This window comes from Zingiber officinale, chromosome 8A (assembly GCF_018446385.1).
Source record: "Zingiber officinale cultivar Zhangliang chromosome 8A, Zo_v1.1, whole genome shotgun sequence".
NCBI classification, from domain to species: Eukaryota; Viridiplantae; Streptophyta; class Magnoliopsida; order Zingiberales; family Zingiberaceae; genus Zingiber; species Zingiber officinale.
In genome coordinates this window covers 7,630,160-7,654,552 of record NC_056000.1, presented here as the reverse complement: position 1 = coordinate 7,654,552, position 24,393 = coordinate 7,630,160, and the positions used below count along the sequence as shown (strand labels likewise).

The window sequence follows — 24,393 nt, the reverse complement described above, 5'->3', positions numbered from 1 at the left end:
AAAAGCGCGATATTCACCCCCCTCTATCGCACTAATTCGATCTATCAATTGGTATTAGAGTCTGATAGCTCTAAAATTACTTAACCATTTTCCGAGCAACTTTTTTAAAACTTTTTTATTTTCTTTAATTTTTTTTAGTAATACTTTTTAATCTTAATCCCACACTACTAATCCCAAGACGAAAGTCTTAGAAATTTTTTTCCTATTATTTTCTTGCAAGAATGTCAACATCCTACCAAGAAGGGAGAAGTATCTATGAACCTCCACCGTACGATCAGGTTTATTTCAATATCTGGAGGCGAATGATGGAGTCTTTCATAGGAAGTGAGAGTTTTGACAATTGGATCGCACTGAGACAATCTTCTCGAAACTCACAAGCAAACACAAAGGTAATAGATATATTAATTAGTATTTTGCCTAACAAAATTTTGTGTCAATTAGAAGATTACAAAAACACGTTTGAGATGTGGACCAAATTGATCGAGCTTCACGAGATTCCAACGAGGCTAGAAGATCAAGGCGAAAGTGAGTCCGAATCAGAATCCGAAGAGCTATCCTCAGAACCAGATCTAGAAGAACAAGACCAAATCAGCTTCATCGCTTTACTGGCTGAGGAGGAGGCTGATGGATCTGAACCCGAGTCCGACCGAACATTCGAACTTGAATTCAAAACGACAATGGTCAAGGGGGAGAATCCTAATGAGGATTCAAAAGGTAATATTTTAAATACAAAATTTAGAGAACACATAACATGTTTTAATTGTAGTGAAAAGAGCACTACAAAAATAAATGCCCGATGAACCAATTCGCACAACCGGAGGCAAAGGAGGAACCGATACCTAGAGTCCGAAAAAGGAAGGACCACATCAAATGCTTCAAGTGCAAAAATATGGGACACTACAAATCTCAATGTCCGGAGAGAAGACCCAAGGATTCAGGGGGGAGCAATTAAGGTAAAACAATTTATGTTACATGAACAATTGTATGATTTAGATTCTTCTTGTTTGAATTGTAATATGAATCTAAAAATGTATGAAAATTCTACCTTACTTAACAAAACTAATTTAATTAATAAAAAATTAAATAATTCAAATATAATTAAAATTGATAAAGTCAATTCAAACCTTAATCAAGACCCAATTCAGTTAATCAAAGTTTATTTAGTCAAGATAATTTGAATTTAAATCAAAATAATAATTATCTAGAATTAAATAACAATAAACATAATTGATCCTGTCCGAATGCTGAATCAACGGACGCTGGGCACGTGGCGTTCTCCGAGTCGCTGATGTAGATCTCCGGCTAGTCGTACGAAACTCCGGCGAACCTGCACAGAAGTCGGGCCAGGAAGGGGTTCCCGGCGGCGACCCTCCGACGCTCAAGTCAGGCAAGTAAGCAATGAAAAAAGTGGCTCCAAAGGTATTTTACGCGTACCTCCGGCGAAGTATGAGGCTCTTTATATAGAGTGATGAAAGAGCTCCTGCACGTCCACCGAGGCGCATACGTGTCCGTAGCCCATACCTCGGTATGTGTCTGTCAGAAAGCTTACCTGACGCCATACTGCTACAGTCCAAGCACGTCTTCGATGGGACAACAGAACACCTCGTTGTCAGACTTGGAGTATGGCCTAGCCATAAGATGTTCTTGTCCTTCTCTACCGACCACAGGCCGGGGCGTCCGGCAGGCCGGCTAGACGGGGAGTCCGTCCGGCCAGCCCTCATCTTACGCGCCGGCCGGACGGCACACACATCACGTCCGGCCTGCCGTTGGCATCGGTATGCTAGGGATATTTTCGGTAGGGTGCTATGTAGGGGGACTGTTTAGCAGTATGTCACCTTCTCTTAGGCCTTCCGCTCGGCTCTTTGCTACTGTTCAATTGAGCGTCGAAACCCCGACTTTTGTCGGGGCGACTTTTGCCATCGGCTATTCACCGGTCGGCCAGCCGGGAGGTCGGCCCATCCTTCTCCGGTAGGCCACCTGACCTTTTGACTCCCGCGTGACATTGACCTCTCAGAATGGGGGTCCCCTGTTCTAACCGCCGGATCAATAATTTAACAAAAAATTTAAATAAAAATAAGAAACTAAACTATAAATCAAAGTTTAGAAAATTAGAAAAATAAAATAATATTTTGAAAAATAAAATGAATAAATTAGAAAACATTATTAATAATTTTATCAACTCACAAAATCTAAATTTAAATTATAAATTAAAACCAAATCTAAAACAAAATCTCCACAAACCTAATTATATTCATGTGCCTTTTAATTATGAAACTAAATGATAATAATAATAATAATAATAATAATAATAATAATAATAATAAAACAACAACAATAATAAAAAAAATAACAATGACAATAATGTAGGATCGAAAAGAATTTAGATACCTCCACAATAGCATGATATTGTCCACTTTGGGCCTAGACCCTCATGGTTTTGCTCTTGGGCTCTCCCCAAAAGGCCTCATGTTAATGGAGATATTTTTTCTCTTATAAACCCATGATCTTTCCCATGTGTTTCTAATATGGGACTATGTTTGCAACCTTGCAACCCCAACAATTAATAATAATAATAAAACAACAACAATAATAACAAAAATAACAAACCAATAAAATACAATACAACAACAATAATTTAACTTATTTGAATTGCCATGATCATACATAGTTATCTGCCATGTCATGGATCTTCTCTTTATGCTTAGAATGGTTAGATTAAAAAGGTTTACCAAACTCTACAACATAGTACCGGAATGGATTGAGATGATAATACGTCAAGGAAACTTTGTCGAAGGCATGTCTAGGTTGAATATGGAATTCTACCTGGTGCACTAGACATAGTGGACCTGACCGAAGCTACTCCAGTCAAACATGGGCTAGTTAGACAAAAAATTTAGTATTAAGTTTTTTGGGCGAGAACAGTTTGAAAAATCTTCAGCAAGTGGTCCACGATTGATACACAAGAAGGTCATATACCTCACCACTGAACTGAAAACTTATTCTTAGACCGTCTGCTTGATTAACCCAAAGCTAAGTTTGAATCTAACAGGGGTTGAATAACCTTTTTCAAAAATCCAAACTTAAATAATTTCAAACTTAATTAAATTAATTTCAAACTAAACTAAATAGTTAAATAATTTCAAACTTAATATTTTTAAAACTTAATTAAAATTATTTTCAAACTTATTTTAAAATTTAATTAAAATAGTATTACTTCTTTGATTTACTTCTTTAATTAAAATAGTTTTGCAACAACATTTGTATTACTTCTTTGATTTTTGTTTTAGTGTTCATACTTCAACTTATGTAAGAGACTTCTTCGCCTATATCAAAAGAGAACTTTGTTAGTGCTTTGGACATCTTGGATTAACAACCTCCCAGTTGTAATCAAGTAAAATCTGATAGCCTCTTTTATTTGTTGGTACAATATTCCCTGGGTCAGGTTGACTAAGCTTGAGTTGGCCCAAGCTTGAATCTTGATGTTTGAGTTTCGATGTTTGACAATATATGGAGATTATAGTAATAATCGTCTGATTGGGAAGATTGTTGGAATAATTTCCCTTTGGTCAAAGTTTGACTAGTCTGATGTGAAGAAGAGTCAAGTAGGTCAAAGGGTTGACTGGATACTTGACTGGGAAAGTCCTAATTGGAGATTAGACTAGTGGAAGTCCTGATGAGTGAAGCCAGACAATTAGAAATTCTAGTGAGTGAAGCCAGGTGAAAGACCTAGTGAGTGAAGCTAGGCAGTTGGAAAATCCTGGTAAGTGAAGCCAGGTGAAAGTCCCGGTGAGTGAATTCAGGCAGATGAAAAATCCTAGTGAGTGAAGCTAGGCAGATGGAAAGATCTGGTGAGTGAAGTCATACACGTGGAGATCTTGGTGAGTCAGGATTGACCGGAAACCTAGTGTTAGGAAGCCCAAGTAGGTCAAAGGATTGACCGGATACTTGGCACGAGGAAATCCAAATGAGTCAAGGGTGACCGGACATCTGTTGGAAGTCCAAGTGGGTCATGGAGGACAAGACACTTGGCACAAGACGATAAGTCCAAGTAGGCCAAGGTTGACCGGACACTTAGTACAAGGAGAAAAGTCCAAGTAGGTCAAATAATTGACCAGACACTTAGTGAAGAAGTTCTGACAAGTCAAGGTTGACCGGATGCTAGACATGAGGAGTTCCAACAGGTCATGGTTGACCAGATGTTGGAATTGAGGGTCCTTGAGTTTGAGTTAAGTAAGTTAACGATGGTCACCAATCGATTGGGAGAGTGTTGCGATAAATAGCAGCCCAATTGATCGATCAATCGATTGGGAGCTTAAATCACGCGAACAAAATACTTGTCAATCGATCAGTCGATCGATTGTGCTGAATCAGGGAGCAAAAACCAGTAAAGACCTAGGCTGACTAGTAGGCGGTGAGGATGAACCCGGGGGCGTCCTTCAGGTCGCCGCCAATATTGAACACAGCAAGGTAGCGGTGGTAGTCGCCGTCGCCCTGAGGTAGAACCGGAATAGCATATCTGGGTGGTCTTGGCGATGCTCGTCGACGTACTTCTGGTGGTAAGCGACAAGGGCTTCGGCGATGCTCTGGCGTATAGCATATATTTGGGAGATCTTACCACCCTTGCACGCGCGAATGCGAATATCGACGCCCATGAAGCGCTGCCGGCCAAGGAGGAGGCCTTCAGGCGAAGGATCTCCGGCTTCATCAGGCGCCAGGGTTTTTTTAAGGGGGGAAAGAAAAAAAGTCGTTCGGCTACGGGATTTTTTATTATTATTTATTTTTGGTTCGGACTTCGGATGGGGACGCTGAAAGAGGAGGGGTATAATGGGAAAGACATACGTGATTTTATAATTTTCAAAGTCACGTACATTATTTAGATATTTCGAAAGCTTCTTTACGGTTCTGTAAATTGCTTATGGAACATTATTTTTGATGATTAACTTAAAAAAAGATATCTTTTGACAATTTTAATAAAAATATGTTTTTTTAATTTTTTTTTGTTTTATTCTCTCTTTTTTTGAATACCTTAAAAATTTAAAAAAAATTCATTTAACCATTTATAGTTTTTTGCATTGTCAATAAATGAGTTCCAGCTTTATAGTGAAGTCTTTTAACAGTTTTTAGTGTCACTACCACTTGTTATAAATCTTTTAAGTATAGATAAATTGACCTTAAGATATATATGGTGAACGTAAAATAATTCTGGTATAATAATTAGGGATCGATTTTTCGGGATGGTAGTCAATATGGTCGATCTCATTATGCCATCAATACTTGTGTATCTGCATGAACTTCCTTCTATATCTGTGAGACTAAGGGAGCCGTTAAGATAATGATTTTTTTTTACTATAGATAAATTTAAAACTTAACTTGTAATTATTTTGGGCTACTATATTGTTAAGCTCTATAGAGCAAGATTAATTTATAAATCAATTTGTGTTCAATAAATTTATATTATAATTTATATTGAAATTTGGAATTTAGAAAAAAAAACACAGGTCTAAGCTCTTTCAAAGTTTGGCCATAAGGTATTCGTAAATCATGTTACAATTGTAGGTACAATTTTAAATTAATATTTATAATTTGTATATGATAACTATAGCTTAAATTAATTATATATCGGTGAAGACGATGATCTGGGGGCGTGGCTCTGTTGTTGACTCGGTGAAGACTTTATGCTGTCCTATAATATAGGGAGTATTTTGTGCGGGATCAGGGAAAGGGTCCTTGCGTTGACCCTTCAACCATCAACTCTCAAGTCAGTGCTTAATTTTGAAAAAAAAAGTAGTGGCTATAAACTATAGCAGATAGCGTATGCAAATAAAAAGCATTGCATACCTCCATTTGTAGATGGAGATCTTTTTTATAATGTCACTGTTGTACTATGTACACATTTTAAAGTATCAACATATTTCTCAAAACTTTCCTAAGAAAGGACAGTGCATAAAGTGTCCTCGACATATTTACTTAAATGAGCCCGTCAATCTATATAATTTGATAGGTTGAAAATTTCTAAAGGATGATTTACCGACTTGATATTTTCTGTCCTTTTCGACATAAATTTTTAAAGAGTACGATATTATAAATAACTTGGTCCCATCATAGATCGACCGACAGTCGTTCGACTGATCTATCGTCAACTTAGCCTGACAAAATACAATCGACAACTCATTCTCCACTTAAATTTTTTATTTTACTAAGGAGACTTACTATATCTGATCGGCCCTCATGTCCGATTGGAGGGAATGATGAGCCAGGTACATCGCTAAGGACTTCCAACTATCCAAACTTAGTTTGGTGTAGCGTTTAGGTTCGATTCTTATAAAAAAAAAATTGAAATGTGTTCGTCGTGATTGAAATCCTTGTGAAAGCCGTCTCTTGAGTGACACTTACCCAGTGAAAAAATTGGGGGAAAGTCGTACACATCCAGAATTAACCTGGCCAAATGTTTCGATATTAGATTATTAAAAAAAATCCAACTATATAAATTATAACTTATATATATATATATTTACTTATTATTTTATTTTATAATTAAAAGCCAATAGCAGTAACATTTATCTATCACGTAACATATAATATTTTGTTTGATTTTTAAGTGTTGATCTTGCGCGTACTTGAATGAATTCGTGGTAACGCTGACGCATGCAGACTTATCTACAATTATTACATCCTTAGAAAATAAATACACCATTTAATGAAAACTATGAAAGAATTAAATATATAGCCATAAAAGGGTATAGAAAATCGATTTAAACATTCTCACACAACACTAGAATTTTGTTAGGCTAAGGTAATTTGAAAAAGGAATATGCTGGGAATTTAAAAACTATAGTTACTTTTCTGAACTTATGGAAGAAAATAAGTCTGTTTCGATAAAGAATAAAATAAAAGTGACCATATAAAATCCATGCATTCAAAAATTAAGATAACATGCTCATCAAACTAGGTCTGACGCAAACAAACACAGTGCGTGCGCTATGGTGCAAATCATGCATCTAACCACGTCCATGGAATGTTCTTAATGACACAACCAAAGTTACGAATTCACCAACAAAAACTGAAGCAAGTATGCCTTCTTATCGCCCTAAGATTCATCCAAGACGATTCTGGGCTCACTGACTAACACCCAGCCACTTGGAGAAGTTGTCGAACTGGGCATAATCGCTGTCTGAGATCATAGTTTTGTAGAACGCACGTCCGGCAGCCTTGATTGCAGCAGCCTCTTCCTGCATAGGGTCAAAGAGGGAAAACAAAAGGACCAATCGATATTTCAGTTGAAGAAGTTGAACATTAGTGAACATTTCTTAAAATGAAAGATCTAAATTATCAATTGACGACCAAAAAGTAGTTTATAGAAATAATTCCTGTGTTTCTGACATATGTTCCAACCCTTACCTACCAAGTACTATTTTACCACTCTATTCGAATAGCACTCATGTTTGAATAGTGAAATAAACTTGTGTCGAAGCCAATGGATATTTCTTACAATAGAAGGATATTTTTCATGACTAAAAATGAAATGTTCATAACTATTGCATGATTGTAGGATAAGACTAGTATAGCCAAAAAAAAAAAAGTCAAGACAGATTCAACATGGCATGCTATACATCAAGGCTTTGTTTGGTGGGGGGTGATAGGATTAGGATTATGATTTCAAAAAGGTATTAATATGTCATTTGATAGGGTTGATTAGGGGTAGAATTCACAATACCAATGGAGAGTGATTATTAATCCTACCCCCAATCCTATCCTAATCAACCCAATCCTAATCCTATCACCCCTACCAAACGAAGCCCAAGAGAATCAGTTGTCAACTTTCTTATGCTAAATCATTATGCAAAATAGCTATTTTTTTCAAACTAGATGAAGGACACCCATGAAGAACTAGTTAACAAAGATGTCAGCTTTATAGGAATCATGTTCTGAAAGATTATCATCTTTACAATAAATGTAATAGAAAAGAAATGCAAGAAAATGCTTCCTTTCAAAATTTCTATAGAATAGTGTCAGTCAACCAGAACAGATAAAATGTTAACAGACAATTACTATATTTATCATCTGTTATATCACATACATGCATTCCAGAATGCTCATTTCAGGAAAATCCTAGTGAGAAGATTATCCAGTATGTGATCAACATCCATATTCAGTTACAGTATCTAATTTGGAGAACCACAATGAGTTAGAAATTGAAAATGACTCGAAACAGATATCATTTATTTTCTGAATAATTTTTTTAAAAAAACTTCAGATAATCGACATTATTTAAACCAAAGCAATTAGGAAAAATCATATCAATATGCATGTGCATTTTAAATAAGCCAACAATAGCCTCAGCTAATTAGATCCATTTTAATTGCTTTAACTAATTTAAACATTAAGAGTTCAACAAAAACAAATCGCCCATATTACTAAACATATATTGGTTATAAAAACTAATCATGATCCTAAACCAACAAAAAGAGGTAATGTGAGATGAATAAACAAGAAGCATACTCCAAACAAACAAATTAAAATACCTTTGATAGCTTGCTCCTCTTCTTGTCAAGCTTCTCCTTTTTGGCTTTGACGCGCTTCTCTTCAGCAAGCAAGGACATCCTCCTGGCAGTCTTGGCATAAGGGTTCAACTTCAAGAGCGTGTAGAGATTCTTCAGGGGGTTCTTCTTCAAGTGGCGCCTCTTCACTTCCTTCTTGATTGGACGCACAACAGACTGTACCTCATCAGAGTTGATGATTCTTCCAAGATCAGCGTTGAACATCTTTGGCCTGGGCAGAATATATCCCTTCTTCTTTTCTGATGGCTTGTCGAGGCTTCCAAATACAGAATCAAGCTTCGCGAATGCAGATTTGGTCCAGATGATAAACCTTCCAATGTGGCCTCCCGGTGCCAGTTTCAGAAGGTTGAGGCGCTCAACATTAGCAATATCAATACCAGGAATGTTACGGAAAGCTTTAACAATCTTTGATCCCTCTGTTCCGTATACGATTAAGGGACCCTTGCGAGTAACATAGCGGCGGTTTCGCATCTTACCCTTGCCAGGTCGGATTTTCTGGCTGTCCTTAGCTTTCTCAGTATCTGGAAAGGCACCAATCTGCTTGAGGATCTTGATGGCGGCGGATGTTTTCTCAACGCCTTCAGCCGAGTCAGAGACAACAAGTGGGAGCTCAGGAACGGTCTCGATACGATGTCCACGGGCCAATACAAGGGATGGGACGGCAGACGCAGCAAGGGCCGAAACAACAGCGTAGCGGCGCATGTTGATGTTAACGCGTCGGTGCCAGCGGCGCCAGATCTTGGTGGGGGCGAACATGCGACCGCCACGGCACATGTTGCCGAAAGCACCCTGGCCAGCACGGTGGGTACCGCCACCTGGAACTCGAGGGATACGTGAAACGGCACGCCCTGTTCCCCATGATTCAGCGGAGGTCTGATGACCGGCACGCTTGGATACTGCGTAGGGCTGGCGCTTGTTTTTTGACAAGTTGGAGTGGACGAAACGGATGACGTCGGGGCGGATCGGGGCCTTGAAGACGTCAGGCAGGGGGACGGTGACGGCTGCGTCGGTGGCCATGTCGCCCTCAAGGGACTGCACCGTGACTAGGGGGCGCACAGCGGCGGAGGCCATTAGGGAAGACCGGCGGCGGGGGGAAGGAAGGGGAAGCACAAGCTAGGGTTTCGTCAAGAGGACACAAGAACGGCAGCGCGAAGACCACTATGCTTAAATAGAGAGTGAGGGGAAGAGTAGGGTTTCAATCCGCGCCGTTTGTTAGATAATTGACGGTCCAAGAAGAAAATTGGGTTTTTTTAGTCCATTCCGAGGTCTCTTCTGTTAATGGGCCAAATCATCACTCCTAACTCCTAAGAAATGATAAATTGGATCGACTGGATTTAAACAAACAAATAAAATTAAACTGATAAAATCATAATTAATTTACTTTAAAATTAAATTAATCAATTAAAAAAAAATCAATTTTTAAAAATAAAATTCAATTCTAATTTTAAAAAATAGGATATAAAATTTCTGTTTAACCAAAAATTCAATTAATTTGATTTATTTAATTTAATTGAATAATAAATTTTAAAATTAAAATCGAACTAAATTAACTGAATTAATTATTTTTTTTTAAAAAAAAAACTGAATTTCTAAATAAATCAAATGAAATTTTAAAATTTAATCTAATGATTTAACTCAATTTTTACTCATCCTTCGATTTAAAACAGAAAATTTTTTAAAACAGTTCTATAAAATTATAGAAATTTATTAGTTATTAACTAGTAAATTATAATTTAATTTATAATTTAATTGTTAATTATATATAGTTATAGTGAATAATAGGTGTAAGATAAGAAAAAAAATAAAGAAAAAATACAATCTAAATTAAAATGAGACATAGGAAAAGGAAGAGATAGGGGAAAAAAAATGAATATGGATTATTTCACTATTTAAATTCAAACCGTCAAAATGGAAGACAGAGGGAAAGATATATCTAATAATATCATTATTATTTTATAATTTAGATAAGATATGTATTTAATATAGATAAAATATTTCTTTAATAAATAAAATTCCTATTATTTCTATATTTTCTATTATAATTTATAAATATTTAAAAATTATGAAAATTTATAACTTATTTATGGAGCACTAATAAATTGAGTTTATGTTTAATTTATTATTCAAACTCTAATGTATTTAAATTTATATATTTTTATTATTAAATGAACAAATAAAAAACAAAGTTGCCTTTGGTCCAGTAAAATTCAAATTGTGATTGGGAATTCATTTACTCACAAAATCGCAATGTAATTCTTTAATAAGTCCGTTTTAGCGTTCATAGATACTGATGTGACTCGAGTAGAACTTTGAATTCAAGCTCAACCTTTTTCCAAATATCTAGCGACTCGCAACCACGAACTGACCAGATGAAGGAAACTGGGTAGTTTCCTGTTCTACACAAAACAGGCTTCACGATTTGTACCATCGGATGGCTGCCGGATGTCTAAAGATATGACCATTCGCCCTATTATCAAGGGGATTGACACATCCATAACGTCGATGCTGCCCATGGCATGATGGGTGATACTGCGAACAACCATCTCGTGAGCTCCGTCCCTAACACGGCTCGATTTGGAATAAAACCCCAAACTCGCTCAGCCCTTCTCAGCTTGAGGGAGAACGCAAGGAAGAGATGGCTCAATCCCTCGGCCTCCTCTCTTCACGGCCCACCGTGATCATGCCCTCGAAGCTCTCCTCCTCCATTCCTTCCGTGACCTCGATCCGCCCCTCCTTTCCATGCCCTCGCCGCCTCCATGCGCTCTTTGTGCGCGCGGCCGCCTCCGTTTCTCCGGATCTTGGCGTCATCCCCTTTGACGGCGCCGCGACGTCGTCCATCGACGTAGACAAAGTCACCGAGTCGGAGCTCAAAGAAAACGGGTTCCGGAGCACCAGGCGGACGAAGCTGGTGTGCACCATCGGCCCGGCAACCTGCTCCCCGGAGCAGATCGAGGCGCTCGCCGTTGGCGGGATGAATGTCGCGCGGATCAACATGTGTCACGGCACCCACGAATGGCACCACGAGGTCATCCGTCAGGTCCGACGGCTCAATGAAGAGAAGGGATTTGCCGTGGCTGTGATGATGGACACTGAGGGCAGCGAGATTCACATGGGTGATCTCGGTGGTGCCGCCTCTGCCAAGGCCGAGGTTAGGTTCTTGGTCTTGTTTTCTTTGGTTGGAGAAGATGTTCTTCTGCATTTTGTCGTCGAAACAATGGGCAAACCCGAAACTTGGTTGGTTTGGGCAGTGAGACTACTTTGTTTCCGATAGTTTATTTTCACTCGTGATTTCGTGTCTATTCTGTTTATAAGAGACCTAATTGTTCTTCCATTACTTCATATGAAGTTTGGTGACACCCCATTTTGGTAGAAGAGAAATAAAAAGGGAAATATTTATTTTTTTCTTCCTTTAAGTAGATTCAAAAAGGGTGAATAAAAATATAATAATTATAAAAATTAGCTAATGCCCCTAGGACTGAAGATAGCATGGGAGAGAATAAAATTAGTTATTTATCTCGTTTGGTTAGGAATACAAAAGGAAAGGGGAAGAAGTTATCTGTTATTCTTAGAAAAAATTGGAAAGAAAGGACAATAAATAAGTGATAAAACTGATATTATCCTCCTAAATTCCTGAACACTAATTTGATGGTCATTACAGAAAAACGAGGATCAGCAGTCCTCCTTTTGATTTGCTCTTATCAAACACGAGAAATACAATTGAGTTCATCTCACTAGTTTACTCGGACAAAACAAGTGAATTTGTTATCTTCACTTTCCTTTCTTTTCTTCCACTTTCTCTTCTTCACTCTCCTTCTCCTCCTCTCCACGTTCTCTCCAAACAAGCACAGAAGTTAGCAATATAAGTATTTAGACATAAATCTGCTTCAAAATAGGTAAAGATTGAAGTTTGTAACAGAGTATTTAAGATTGAGGTGGGAAGAGAACAAGATAAGGGAAAGACTTAGAGTGATACAATAACCATTTTCAGCATATATTTAATGGGTGTACTAGGTATACTCGTTTTTTTTTTCTCTAAGATGAAATCCTTATCCACGTGTATGTCAAACAGAAACTCATTATACTACATTATGCAGGATGGTGAAATTTGGACATTCAGTGTGCGAGCTTTCAATTCACCACGTCCAGAAAGGACAATCATTGTGAATTATGATGGCTTTGCTGAAGGTTGAGGATTGAAAATTCTCTCTTCTTTTTTTGGTGTTTCCATTTTTTTGGGGGGGCATGGACCTACTGAAAGATTTTGCACCTAATACAGATGTTAGAGTTGGTGATTTACTTCTTGTGGATGGAGGAATGGTGAGATTTGAGGTGATTGAGAAAATAGGGCCAGATGTAAAGTGCCGCTGCATTGATCCTGGACTGCTCTTACCACGTGCTAATCTCACTTTCTGGAGGAACAGTAGGCTAGTCCGAGAACGGAATGCCATGCTTCCTACAATATCTTCCAAGGTTGATTCATAATATGCATTCATTATATTTGCTTTATTCAACTACTATTTAGCTATAATTAATTATTTTTGAAATTCACTTATTGTATTTGCTTTATTCTCTATTTTTTTAGCTATAATTAATGATTTATGAACTTATTATCCAGAATATTCTGTAACACCATCATAGGTAGATTCTGCACCACATGTTAGTTTGATGTTAACACTGTCATTCTGCAGAATTCATCAATAATGGACGCGACTAGATGACAACTAATTTTTGTTAATGCTGTTAGCCTGTCTTCTGTGCCTTGTCTTCTTTATTTGAATGTTATTCCATTTGTGAGTACAGGGTAATATTTTTTATTATATGAACTTTTTTATTGCAAATTCATCTCGACTTGTTAAGGTTTTCCCTATGCTCCTTGTACATTTTGAATGATTTTTTATGCCCACTAGGTTAATCCTTTCATCTATCTTCATTCTATTCATCAAGATTTTATATATATATATATTGAATTTATTTTTTTAATATATCAATAAGTGGCATTTTTCTGAAATCAGGAACATCATATTTGTTCTTTGGTATGGCATTTTCTTTGTTGGGATTTACTAGTCAGCCTTTTTTTATAACTCAAACAGCGAATAAAAAAAATGTAATAAAATTATGCTGGCTATATGTTTTCTATTAAAATTTAAATGAATGTGAGTATGCTTAAGTTTATTTAACAATCCAAGTGGTCTGTTAGGATGATAGATTGGTACACCTTGTTGAGATCTTTTATCAATCTGCACTGCATCTTCTTATGCTTTTGTTATGTGCAGGATTGGCTTGATATTGACTTTGGAATTTCTGAAGGCGTAGATTTCATAGCAGTTTCTTTTGTCAAGTCTGCCGAAGTTATTAATCATCTCAAAAGCTATATAGCAGCAAGATGCCGTGACAAGTAGAAAATCTTCTTCTGGTTTTCTTACTTTACCTTCATACTCATGTTCAAATCCAATTACTAAAGCATTGCACTGATGTTGTCTTCTGGAAAAAAATTAGTTTTCCATTGTGATCCTAAGCTAATCTTATATGATAGAAAAACCATACTAATAACTTCTCTGAGCAGTTCCAACACATGTTATGCTGCTAATGTGCAAACTAGCTCTTAGATTATGGGACCTTTACAGATAATTTTAAATTTGGTGAAACTCCTCAAAAAAAAAAAAAAAAAAAAAATTATGAATGATAGTAGGCTTTCTTGATCCGCTCTCCATTTTCATAGCTAAATCCTAATTCTTACAAGGGTATTCAACCACCCATGAATTTGATGGAGAAAAAGGATGTCTTCATGTAAGATCTGCATTGGCTTTTATGACATACAAATGGGTAGATAAATTTTAACAAATGATGTTATGATGAGGTAATGTTCAGATCCATGGTTTGTGTAAATGTCACATAGAAGTGTGTGTGCAGAATTTATCTTCTTTTAAGATAATGAAAGGTTGAAAAATACTAGCACTTAGTGGGGGTAAAGGCTTGATGTTGTTGCAAAGGTTGAAAAAAACTATGATGTGACCTCTTTGACTATGTAAAACAATAAGAGGTTGTGATTCAAACTATTTCATGTTAGTTTCATTTCTATTAATAAATAGGTTATTTCTATGACTCCTTATTTTGCTAATGGTAGTGGCCACGTGCCATAAAGATTTAAAGATGCTGGACTACTTGCCATATTGTGCCCTGAACTTTTTAAGATTTTACAAGTCCATTTGTAGCAAATATATAAAAATGTTAAATAGGGTCTTCTGTAGTTTTCCCTTTGCCCTCTTAAATATATTATAAATATGACAGCAATTTCTCTAGACATTCAGTTTAAGGCTTTAGGCGAGTTTACCACATCACACCCTGATATATCTCTTTTACCAAATCACACCCCAGCTCTATTTTGATTCCTAAATTACACTTAGAAAAATGCAATGAGGAAGCTGATTTGCTAATCTAGCTTGTGACATGTTATTTTGGTCAAAATTTATGTTTTGAGTGACTTTCAACCTAATATAGCCTATTCGGGGGATATCTAACCTCAATTGTACATGAATTTGCATATTTGACCCCACAAGTTTTTTTGCAAATCAGCTTGTTACATGAAAAATGCACAGAATGTATTGCAAGCACAGAATGTGATTTAAACCTGACATGCTAATTTACAACTCGGTTCTTGAATGGCAAAAATGCACAAAATTTATTGCAATTTATTTGTAGATGAACTTGTAGAATATTTTGATCAAAAACTATGTTTTTGTCCACCTTCCATCCTACATCGTTGATTTGGCTAGTGACGGCTTTACCTTTTGCTGCAATGGTTAATTTGGCTATTTTAAACATTAATTGTATGTAAATTTGTGATTTTGACCGCTCAAGCTGATTTGCAAACTAGCATGTGGCATGTTTTTTTTGAACAAAAAACCATGTCAAAAGCTAGTGCACTTTTGAAAAAATAGCAAGGGTGTGCTTTATAAAATATGCCAAAGATTAAATAAAATAATCTAGAATAGTAAGCACCTAATACTTCTTCACTCATTTCTTTCCAAGTTACTATAGGGGAGCGGACTCCTCAAACGGGGGAATTGAGGAGAAGACAAGAAGTCCTCTAGATTTTTTCCAAAAAAAGAAATTTTATTTAATAATCGAGGATTATTTCCTCATACAGTTAAACATATGTTTATATAGACTTCGCACCCTAATATACAAAGAAATGACAAAAATCCTAACATATAGATCACAATTCATATCTTGTAAAGAAAAGAAAGAAATTTTAGAAGAAAGGAAAATTTTTTAACCAACTCACAATCCTAAAATTTCTAAATGGACTCAAAATCCAAAAAAATATAAAAGATAGAAATTATCAAAAATACCTTAAATATCAAAAGGATGAAATTATCAAAAACAATAATAATAAAAAATCTTCGGATCCTCCAATATCAGTCACCCCGGGTTAAAAGAACTTGTCCTCGAATTTAGAGTAGTGTTAGGTGGTAGCCTAGTAGGAAGATCATCTGACACTAAATTGGTAAAATCTACTAACATTTGTTGGATTTTGGGAATCCCCGTTGATCCGCTGATGAGCATGACATCGTGGACGTTGTTCTTGTCCATCTTCGCATCCCTCAAGCACTTCTCCACCGACTCCCTCACTTCTTCCCATCTCACAACCTTGGAGTACAAATTCACCATGAGAAGGTAGTTCCCTTTGCAACCAAGCTCACTCTCCAGCAGATGTTCAAATGCAAAATGCCCGAGCTCATCATCACCATGTACTGTTGCTCCATTGAGCAGCATGCCCCACACCTTAATGTTTGACTCAAATGACATCTCCACACCTTAACGTTTGGCTCAAATGACATCTTTTTGATGAACTCGGTAGCCTCTTTAACATATCTCTCAAGATGGCATCTTTATGATGTCCATCAACAACATGCCACTCTGCCAATGCTAATGCAGCTTCTAGAAAGCCAGGTCCAAGTAGTAGAGCAGATTTGTCGAACATTCTTGCCTTCTCTCTCCCACTAGAACTGCTAGCATGAACATCTCCAACCAACTTGAGAGCTTTTGCAGACTGAGTTATTATTTTCATTGCTCCCCATGCAGTAAAAAATGCCTCCTTGTTTTTTGCGAGAGCAAGATATGAACTGACTAGACCTTGGTATGAATGAAAATCAGATCTTAATTCTTGAGCTGCTCTGAAAGCAGTGATTGTAGCATCTGGCCGGTTGAATGACAGATACAGGTTACCCTTCATAATGTGGCTGGAGATATGCCTATAAACGATCCTAAGACTCCTCTCAGCATAAGATAAAGCTCTTTGGTCATCCTTTCTTTTCCATAATGCTGACAAAGCAACATAATGTCCGAAAGGATCCCAAGCAACACCTTGAACATAATGCAAATGCGCATCCAGCATTTGACGGACCTATCCTTTATTGACATCCCATATTATGCAAGAATTATCAACTGAACCAGAAATCAAACTTTCTCCATCAGGAGACCACTCAAGGTCAAGAACACCTTTCCGATGAATTAAAAATGTCTTGTGCACTTTCCAAGATTGACTATCATTTGTCAGGTGTAGCTTCCAAATAACCAGCTCACCTCCATGGCTCCATCAACACCTGATGCAATGTAATCCCATGCAGGTATTATTAAAAAGGTTCAATGAGGAGACCATGACAACCTTCTGAAGAAGGATGGTAATTTTTCATCATGAAATAGATGAGATTTTCCTGAGATTGACTTGGAATAATCAAAGTTTTGTGGGGCTGATTTTGTGAGAACATGCTGGCAGACATAATTCAGTTTCTCAGCCCCCTTATGTTTACTCTGAGTCCTATTTGCATAAATCCCGGCAAGTCCAGTCAAAGCTAAGAGAAGCAACACAAGCACCACATCCGTCGACTGAAATATTCTAGGATTGGGCCAAAGCTTTGGCTGTAGCATACACCTCCCAGTCCGAATCATAATTGTCACCTCGGTCCTTCGGCTTTGCAGAGGCGGGAGGTGGAACTTAGATCTCCTCTTGGATCCCCTCCATGAAGGCGTCAGACAGGTCGATCTCGCCGTTGTCTTCGGCATCACCTCTTTCATCATCATAAACTAGATCATTAGTTGACTCGGTCTCGTCTTCTCCATAAATTGGATCATTAGTTGCCTCGGCCTCGTCTCCAATTTGAGATTGAGATTCCTCTTCAATTATAGCAATCTTCCACAGCTTGCAGCATGTCAGGTTCATCAACTTCTAGGTCAAATTTCTCCTCTAAATCATCTTTGAATTTGTCGAGGTCATCTCTGGCGTCGAAGCTTACGTCGTCTATGGCAAAACTTAATCGTCCCTAGAACAGAGTTTGAGTATAATTAAAGAGAAGAAAGTGATCTTTCATTTTTTTTTCATCCTCTCCCAATTTCTGATCTTGGCCTTGCCTTGTCGGTCTCGTAAGCATCGCAAGTGCTCCCACAATGCCAATACTAGAAGACAACTAATTTTACTTTTACCTGAAACTTCTTCATAATAGAAAATTCTCTCCACTTTGTTGATCCAATCAATAAAGCCCTTTGTGGTAACGTACCAGAAAATACGGACAGATTAATCCAAAAATTAGGCCTCCATAAGTCTCCTTCCTACCACGATGTTCGTGATGATAAGGGTTCTTGGAGGTAGATTCAGATTTTTGATCTGAGATCTTAAAGATGTCACGTCGCCGCTACGACATGCTGGGTTAAATCTGCGACTTGCCTCTGTAAATCCTCAATCTTGTCTTGGGTGATATGACCACGATACGAGACTCCCTCAAAACCTACCTTGCACGACCACGATCTTCCATTGGATTTGATGCTCGATTTCTTTAATCGAAACCCACCGGATAGGATAGCGATTATCCTGAGGACTGACGAAAATGAGAGAATTGAGGAGAGATAAGAAGAGAAATTATCGACCTCCAGATTTTTCAAAAAAAAGGAAATTTTATTTAATAATCGATGATTATTTCATATATATTTATATCTACTCCACATCCTAATACAAGAAATCCTAGCATATAGACCACAATTCATATCTTGTAAAGAAAGGAAAGAAATTCTAGAAAAAAGTAAAAATTATTAATAGGCTTACAATCCTAAAATATCTAAACGGATTTAAAATCCAAAAAAAATATAAAAGATAGAAATTGTCAAAAATACTTTAAATACCAAAAGGATGAAAATTACTAAAAATAATAATAAAAATCTTCAGATCCTCCTGTATTAGAGACACTATGAGATGTCTTTTCTCCGGAATAAAACTTTGGTATGAAATAGTATTTTAAATTTATGGGTACATAGTTGTCTTTTCTTTTTTTGTTCTCCCGCATTCACCTTCAATTTGCCATTGACACCAATCGTTAGCATTCCAACACAGCACTGCACCCCTTCTATTCTACTACCTCTAGTTAAATGTTGAAACTCTTGTACGGCTCAAGATTTCAAACCTTATGAAAAGTGAGACCCTTTTTAGCTGGTCTATTTTAGAATTTCTTCTATTTTTTTCCACGTTGTATGTTGGAATCTTATTTATTCTTATCCTTTTCAGTTCTTTATTTTATAAGCTCTTATATGTACAATTTCATAAATAGTGTATATTTCAAATTTGCAACACAAACCAGATTTTTTATGACCTTTACCAAGATTATAATGGTTCTGAACTATTTAACTTAAAGAGATTTCATGGTTAAATAACAATTAATTTAATAGTCTATTTTCCATCATCTTTTATGCTATTTGTTTATGTTTCTTCCAAGGAATTTAGCCTTGAATTTCCTTTTTCTATGGAACAGAACCTCAAACATGGAAAGGGTAAGAATTAAGAGCATGTAGGCATTCTAATCAGTTGGCATATGTGTAGTGGATCAATTACATGAAGTAGACCGCCTAGTAATGCCAAGTGCATTTGTGGTAGACCATTGGACATGTGGATGATCATATGTAATATTTTCTCCAAAACATGCTTTAAAATTCTGATGGATGATTATGATGCCTCCTAAAAGTTAATGTTGCTAATATGTTAGTTGGATAATTCAAATGTCAGTGAGGGGATGATTCATGATAAGGGAATAAAATATTCTTTAACATGATCAGCCTATGGTTGTAAAAGGTATGATACGATGTCTGTTTACTTGGATTGGATGATCAATTGGGAAAACTTTCCCTTAAGGGAGTTCAACAACTTGTTGAGTTTCATAACAAAACAATATAAATCTATCTGCCTGTTGATCATAACATAATGAAATATGAGTTTATTCTTTCTTCCTTTTTCGTCTGCTTGTAAGTTTCTCTTAGATACAGTTTGACATGATCTTTCAAACTATGTTCCAGAGAAATTGCAGTCCTTGCAAAAATTGAGAGTGCTGACTCCTTAAAAAACTTGGAAGCCATTATTCTTGCATCAGACGGGGCAATGGTAGCTAGAGGAGATATGGGTGCTCAAATTCCACTGGAAGAAGTTCCTTCATCTCAGCAAAGAATAGTCAAGACGTGCAGGCAGCTAAACAAGCCTGTAATTGTAGCCTCTCAGCTTCTTGATTCCATGATTGAGTATCCTACACCAACTAGAGCTGAAGTTGCTGATGTCTCAGAGGCAGTTAGGCAGAGAGCAGATGCTCTGATGCTCTCAGGCGAGTCTGCTATGGGCCAATATCCAGATAAGGCATTGACTGTGCTTAGAAGTGTCAGCCTGCGTATTGAAAGATGGTGGAGAGAGGAGAAGCGCCATGAGGCTATGGAACTTCCCATTGTTGCAAATTCTTTCTCTGACAAAATCATCGAGGAAATTTGCAATTCTGCTGCCAAAATGGGTAAGCATCTTAATTTATGATTTCTGCCTCACACTCTCTAGTAATGCTGTTGGTAGGCCATGCACATTAACTCTTTCCATAGACCTTACACTGTTAAGAGGTGTTTTATGCAAACCTGACTTTTTCAACTGCCTAGTGCAAATATGTAATTTTGCAAATATTGTTAATCATAATCTACATGATTCTAGTTCTTTTCGGTTTTGTCAACTGTATATTGTAAATCTGTAATTGTGCAAATATTGTCAGTCATAGCCTACTTGGTTCTAGTTCTTTTTCTCTTTGGAATAGGTTTACAAATCTAGGACATGAACTATGCACCTCATTGTCATTTGGTTAATTTTTTCTGTTTCGTGCATTCTTAACCTTTCAGTTCAGTTTCAAATTAGTAATTCCCCCAATTTTTTTCATAGATAGCTGGAAAGGACCAGGTAGCATGTGATCATGAGACATCCTAGTCATTTGAAATATGACTGTTACTTACCAGAACTACCTCTGCTTCATAGTAATTCTTGGTTGCTTGGAATCATTAATTTCTCTTTTCGATCAATTTTTTTCTCTTGCTTTAGTTTTCTTTCTCTTCTATGCTTTTATCATATAGAGATTACAAGTTAGCACACATGGAGGTTTGGGAAGGAAATTTCTTTACCCAACTTAGTTTCACATGTTGTTAAGTTCTGGTACTCTATCTCTATTTATTAGTTCCAATTAAATTTGGTACAATTCAAACTTAAATTGCATGGGTCGGCCTACATCTAGCTTATTCACGGGTTCACTAACCTGTTATTTTCAAGATTATGGTATTAGGAGAGCAATATTGTATTTAACTGATTATATCTAGAAAAAAAGTGCAAAAAAGGACTAGGTAACAATGATTTGTTCATGCACCAAAATAGAAAGTTTTTGAGCACATTGGCTTCTCTCTTTTCAGTTCAAGCCGACATTATTATGTTTGAACTTTTCTTTGAATAAATCATCTAGAAGTTTCCATGTTAAAGATTACATATGGAATTATATTCCCCCTTTATCGTTTTCAGTTCAAGCTGGCATCTTTATGTTTAACTTTCTTTGACTAAATCATTTAGAAGTTTCCCTGTTAAAGACTACATATGGAATTAAATTCTATCTTGTGATACTTAATCATTGGTCCAAGTGTCAACAGTTCCACCTGAATTTTTTTGAAGATATTATTTGAAGTGGTCAATAGACCCTTTGCAAGGATGACTTTTCGAACCCAAGATAATTTTGTCAGAAATTAAGGAATTTCTCACCTGATGATATTAAACTTTTGGTTCTGAATATTCATTCCCAGTTCCATCATATTGTCACTGTTTACTTATTTTGACCAAGTTAATCGTGATTTCAGCTAACAACTTGGGAGTGGATGCAGTCTTTGTTTTTACAACGACTGGTCATATGGCCTCTCTGCTATCACGGTGCCGCCCTGATTGTCCAATCTTTGCATTTACATCCTCAACATCTGTAAGGAGGCGATTGAATCTACAGTGGGGTTTAATACCCTTCCGTCTTAGTTTCTCTGGTGACATGGAGAGTAATCTTAACCGTACTTTTGCTTTGCTCAAGGCCAGAGGAATGATCCAATCTGGTGATTTAGTGATTGCTTTGTCAGATCAGTTGCTATCCATTCAAGTGATGAACGTCCCCTAGGAGGATGTTTGTCTTTGCCTTGGTGTGTCTTAGTGCGTATCCGATTACGAAGTTTTGGTGCTGATGGCATTCTTGCTTGGCAGTTTGTTATATCCTTTAGACATAAATACGTTAACTTCATATTTTTGCTGGATCACGCATCACATATGATGTTTTGAATTTAAATTATGACATTTGATCTTAATGATTAATTAAGAGCTCTTGGGCTTCTTTCCACTCTGAATTGTTGATATCACGTCTGTGGCTAATGCGGTATTTAACATCGCCAGAACTGGTGCTTCTGGTCTGCATTTATTTGGTAAATGCTCCGGTAAAATTCTTCATTTGTAGAAGTATGCTTTCATAAAGGAGTTACGTAAACTCTCTGGAATAATTATGGCATTTTCTTTGTTCTGGATAATTAAATTGCTTCCAAGTATGACCATACTGTTATTTGACCTCCTAGTAAACCATATATCTAGTTGCTGAGATTTTTAAGATCGTTCTTTTGGTTTCACTACCTTTGGATCTTCGGCTATCTTGTCATAGAAGAGCATGGCATTTTGTATTTCTCCGATCGCTTGAGAAGTTATTGCAAGTTAATGAATGACTTAATTGCACCGTGGGGTGAGCTGTTGTCTTCTAGTTTCTTTTTTCCCCCTTCAATTCAACTTTGCTAGTTTAACACCTCAATAAATTCTCAACTGCTTTGTTCATATCTCTTGTTCTTATCCTCCAAGATGGGAGTTGTCTCTAGAATATTGCTTTTATTCTAGCATTAAAGTTTACATCAGGCAAGGTAATCACAACTGGAACGTCATACTTTGCATTCTTGTTTTGATATGGAAAGTCAGACTTAAAACTCTTCTGAAGAAGGCATCCTTCAGATATAACTATCAGGATAGTGATATATTGCAATGCTGCATTTACTGGTTCTCTTCTTTTCAACGTTGGACTTTTGTGGGCACCTCTGTTGATGATGTTTCATTGTGTTGTCATCTTTGTCATATATGACAAAACGTCGCCCTCTTTGAAATAGTGATGTGCGAAAATCGTGCACGTCGTAAGAAATAAAATAAATAAAAAATGTGTGAGAAGTCAATAAAGAAATTTAAAATTTTAGAGAATAATTTTAGGATTTTGATTTTGCTTACGATGGCCGTTGAGACCTTGAGTATTATTTATTTTCGTATTAATATTTATTCGTATACAGATGGTCTATCTTGAGGTATCAATATAAATTTTTAAAATTATATAGATGTATTTATCTAAATACGATACCTACTTTAAATGTGTCTTTACTAGAGTGACTGCTTTCTCATGAAAGTTTTTCTAGGTGCCATCCCCTATTTTATGATGCTAAATCGAGACAAACTCATTAAGTTTTATGATAATCAATGGTACTCTCATAAAGTTTGGACTACTTTTGACCAATCCTTCATGTCTTGGCCTTTATGGGTGGAGATTTGAATTCACCTTTAGGTCCTTCTCTGGGTCACTTGAGATATAGAGATGAATGATTAGTATCATAATTGTGTATGCACAATAAAATCATGTCATTAAATAAACATATCTAATGCAATAAAGAAAGATAAATAGACATATAAAATTATTATTAACAATACATCAGACTATTTCCTCGTCCTAAAATCTAGAGTACTATTCCATGGAGATAGAGTTACAATCGAAAAACAATGAAACAAGCATTCAACTCAAAACAGAGAGAGAGAGAGAGCTCCTTGACACTCTTAGGCTCCTAGGTGGACGTAAACTTCGACGGCTCCTTGAAATGACACTCCTAGGCTCCTTGTCACGGGGAAACACTCCTCTTATGGAGAGGGAAGAACCCCTTGATGCCTTAAACAATTGCCCTATGAGTTCTTTTATAGCCTCCTGATCCTGTCCGAACCAAGAGTCAGCGGACGCTGGGCACGTGGCGCTCCCTACTGGATCCTCAGGTGCTCCGGCGAACCTGCAACAAAACCGAGCCGGGAGGGGTGTCCCGGCGACGGCCCTCCGACGCTCAAGTCAGGCGAGGAAATAGCAAAGAAGTGGCTTTTAAGTAGAAGACTCGTGTACCTCCGGTGAACAAATGGAGGCCTTATATAGAACTATCGAAAGAGCCCGGGCACGCCAATCGAAGCAGTCATCTGCTTTAGACCATGCCCCAGTATGGACCTGTCAGAAGAGCATATATGGGGCCATACTGCTACTGTATCCACCTCTCCCTGATGTGACGGCGAGATCTTCCATCGTGCAATCTTGTGTACGGTCTAATCATCAGACATGCCTCCTCTGACATCCCAGATCCCGAGACTAGCGCACAGGCCGCTCAGCCACCTTTGTGCCCTCGCCCTTATCTTGGCCGAACGGAC

The 24,393-nt window shown here is 37.1% G+C and overlaps 2 protein-coding genes across 2 annotated transcripts; one reads left to right on the top strand and one right to left on the bottom strand.

Moving 5' to 3' along the window:
• Nucleotides 1–6,894: 6,894 nt before the first annotated feature.
• LOC122012207 (60S ribosomal protein L4-like) lies at nucleotides 6,895–9,720 on the bottom strand. The gene is made up of 2 exons (XM_042568666.1): nucleotides 8,523–9,720; nucleotides 6,895–7,229 (listed from the first exon to the last, which is right to left on the bottom strand). The coding sequence occupies exons 1-2, from the start codon at nucleotides 9,627–9,629 to the stop codon at nucleotides 7,116–7,118; spliced, it is 1,221 nt and encodes a 406-aa protein (XP_042424600.1). The 5' UTR covers nucleotides 9,630–9,720; the 3' UTR covers nucleotides 6,895–7,115.
• Nucleotides 9,721–11,150: 1,430 nt separating this feature from the next.
• LOC122012206 (pyruvate kinase isozyme A, chloroplastic-like) lies at nucleotides 11,151–22,255 on the top strand. The gene is made up of 6 exons (XM_042568665.1): nucleotides 11,151–11,706; nucleotides 12,653–12,743; nucleotides 12,835–13,028; nucleotides 13,832–13,953; nucleotides 19,896–20,374; nucleotides 21,738–22,255. The coding sequence occupies exons 1-6, from the start codon at nucleotides 11,194–11,196 to the stop codon at nucleotides 22,037–22,039; spliced, it is 1,701 nt and encodes a 566-aa protein (XP_042424599.1). The 5' UTR covers nucleotides 11,151–11,193; the 3' UTR covers nucleotides 22,040–22,255.
• The last annotated feature ends 2,138 nt before the right edge of the window (nucleotides 22,256–24,393 follow it).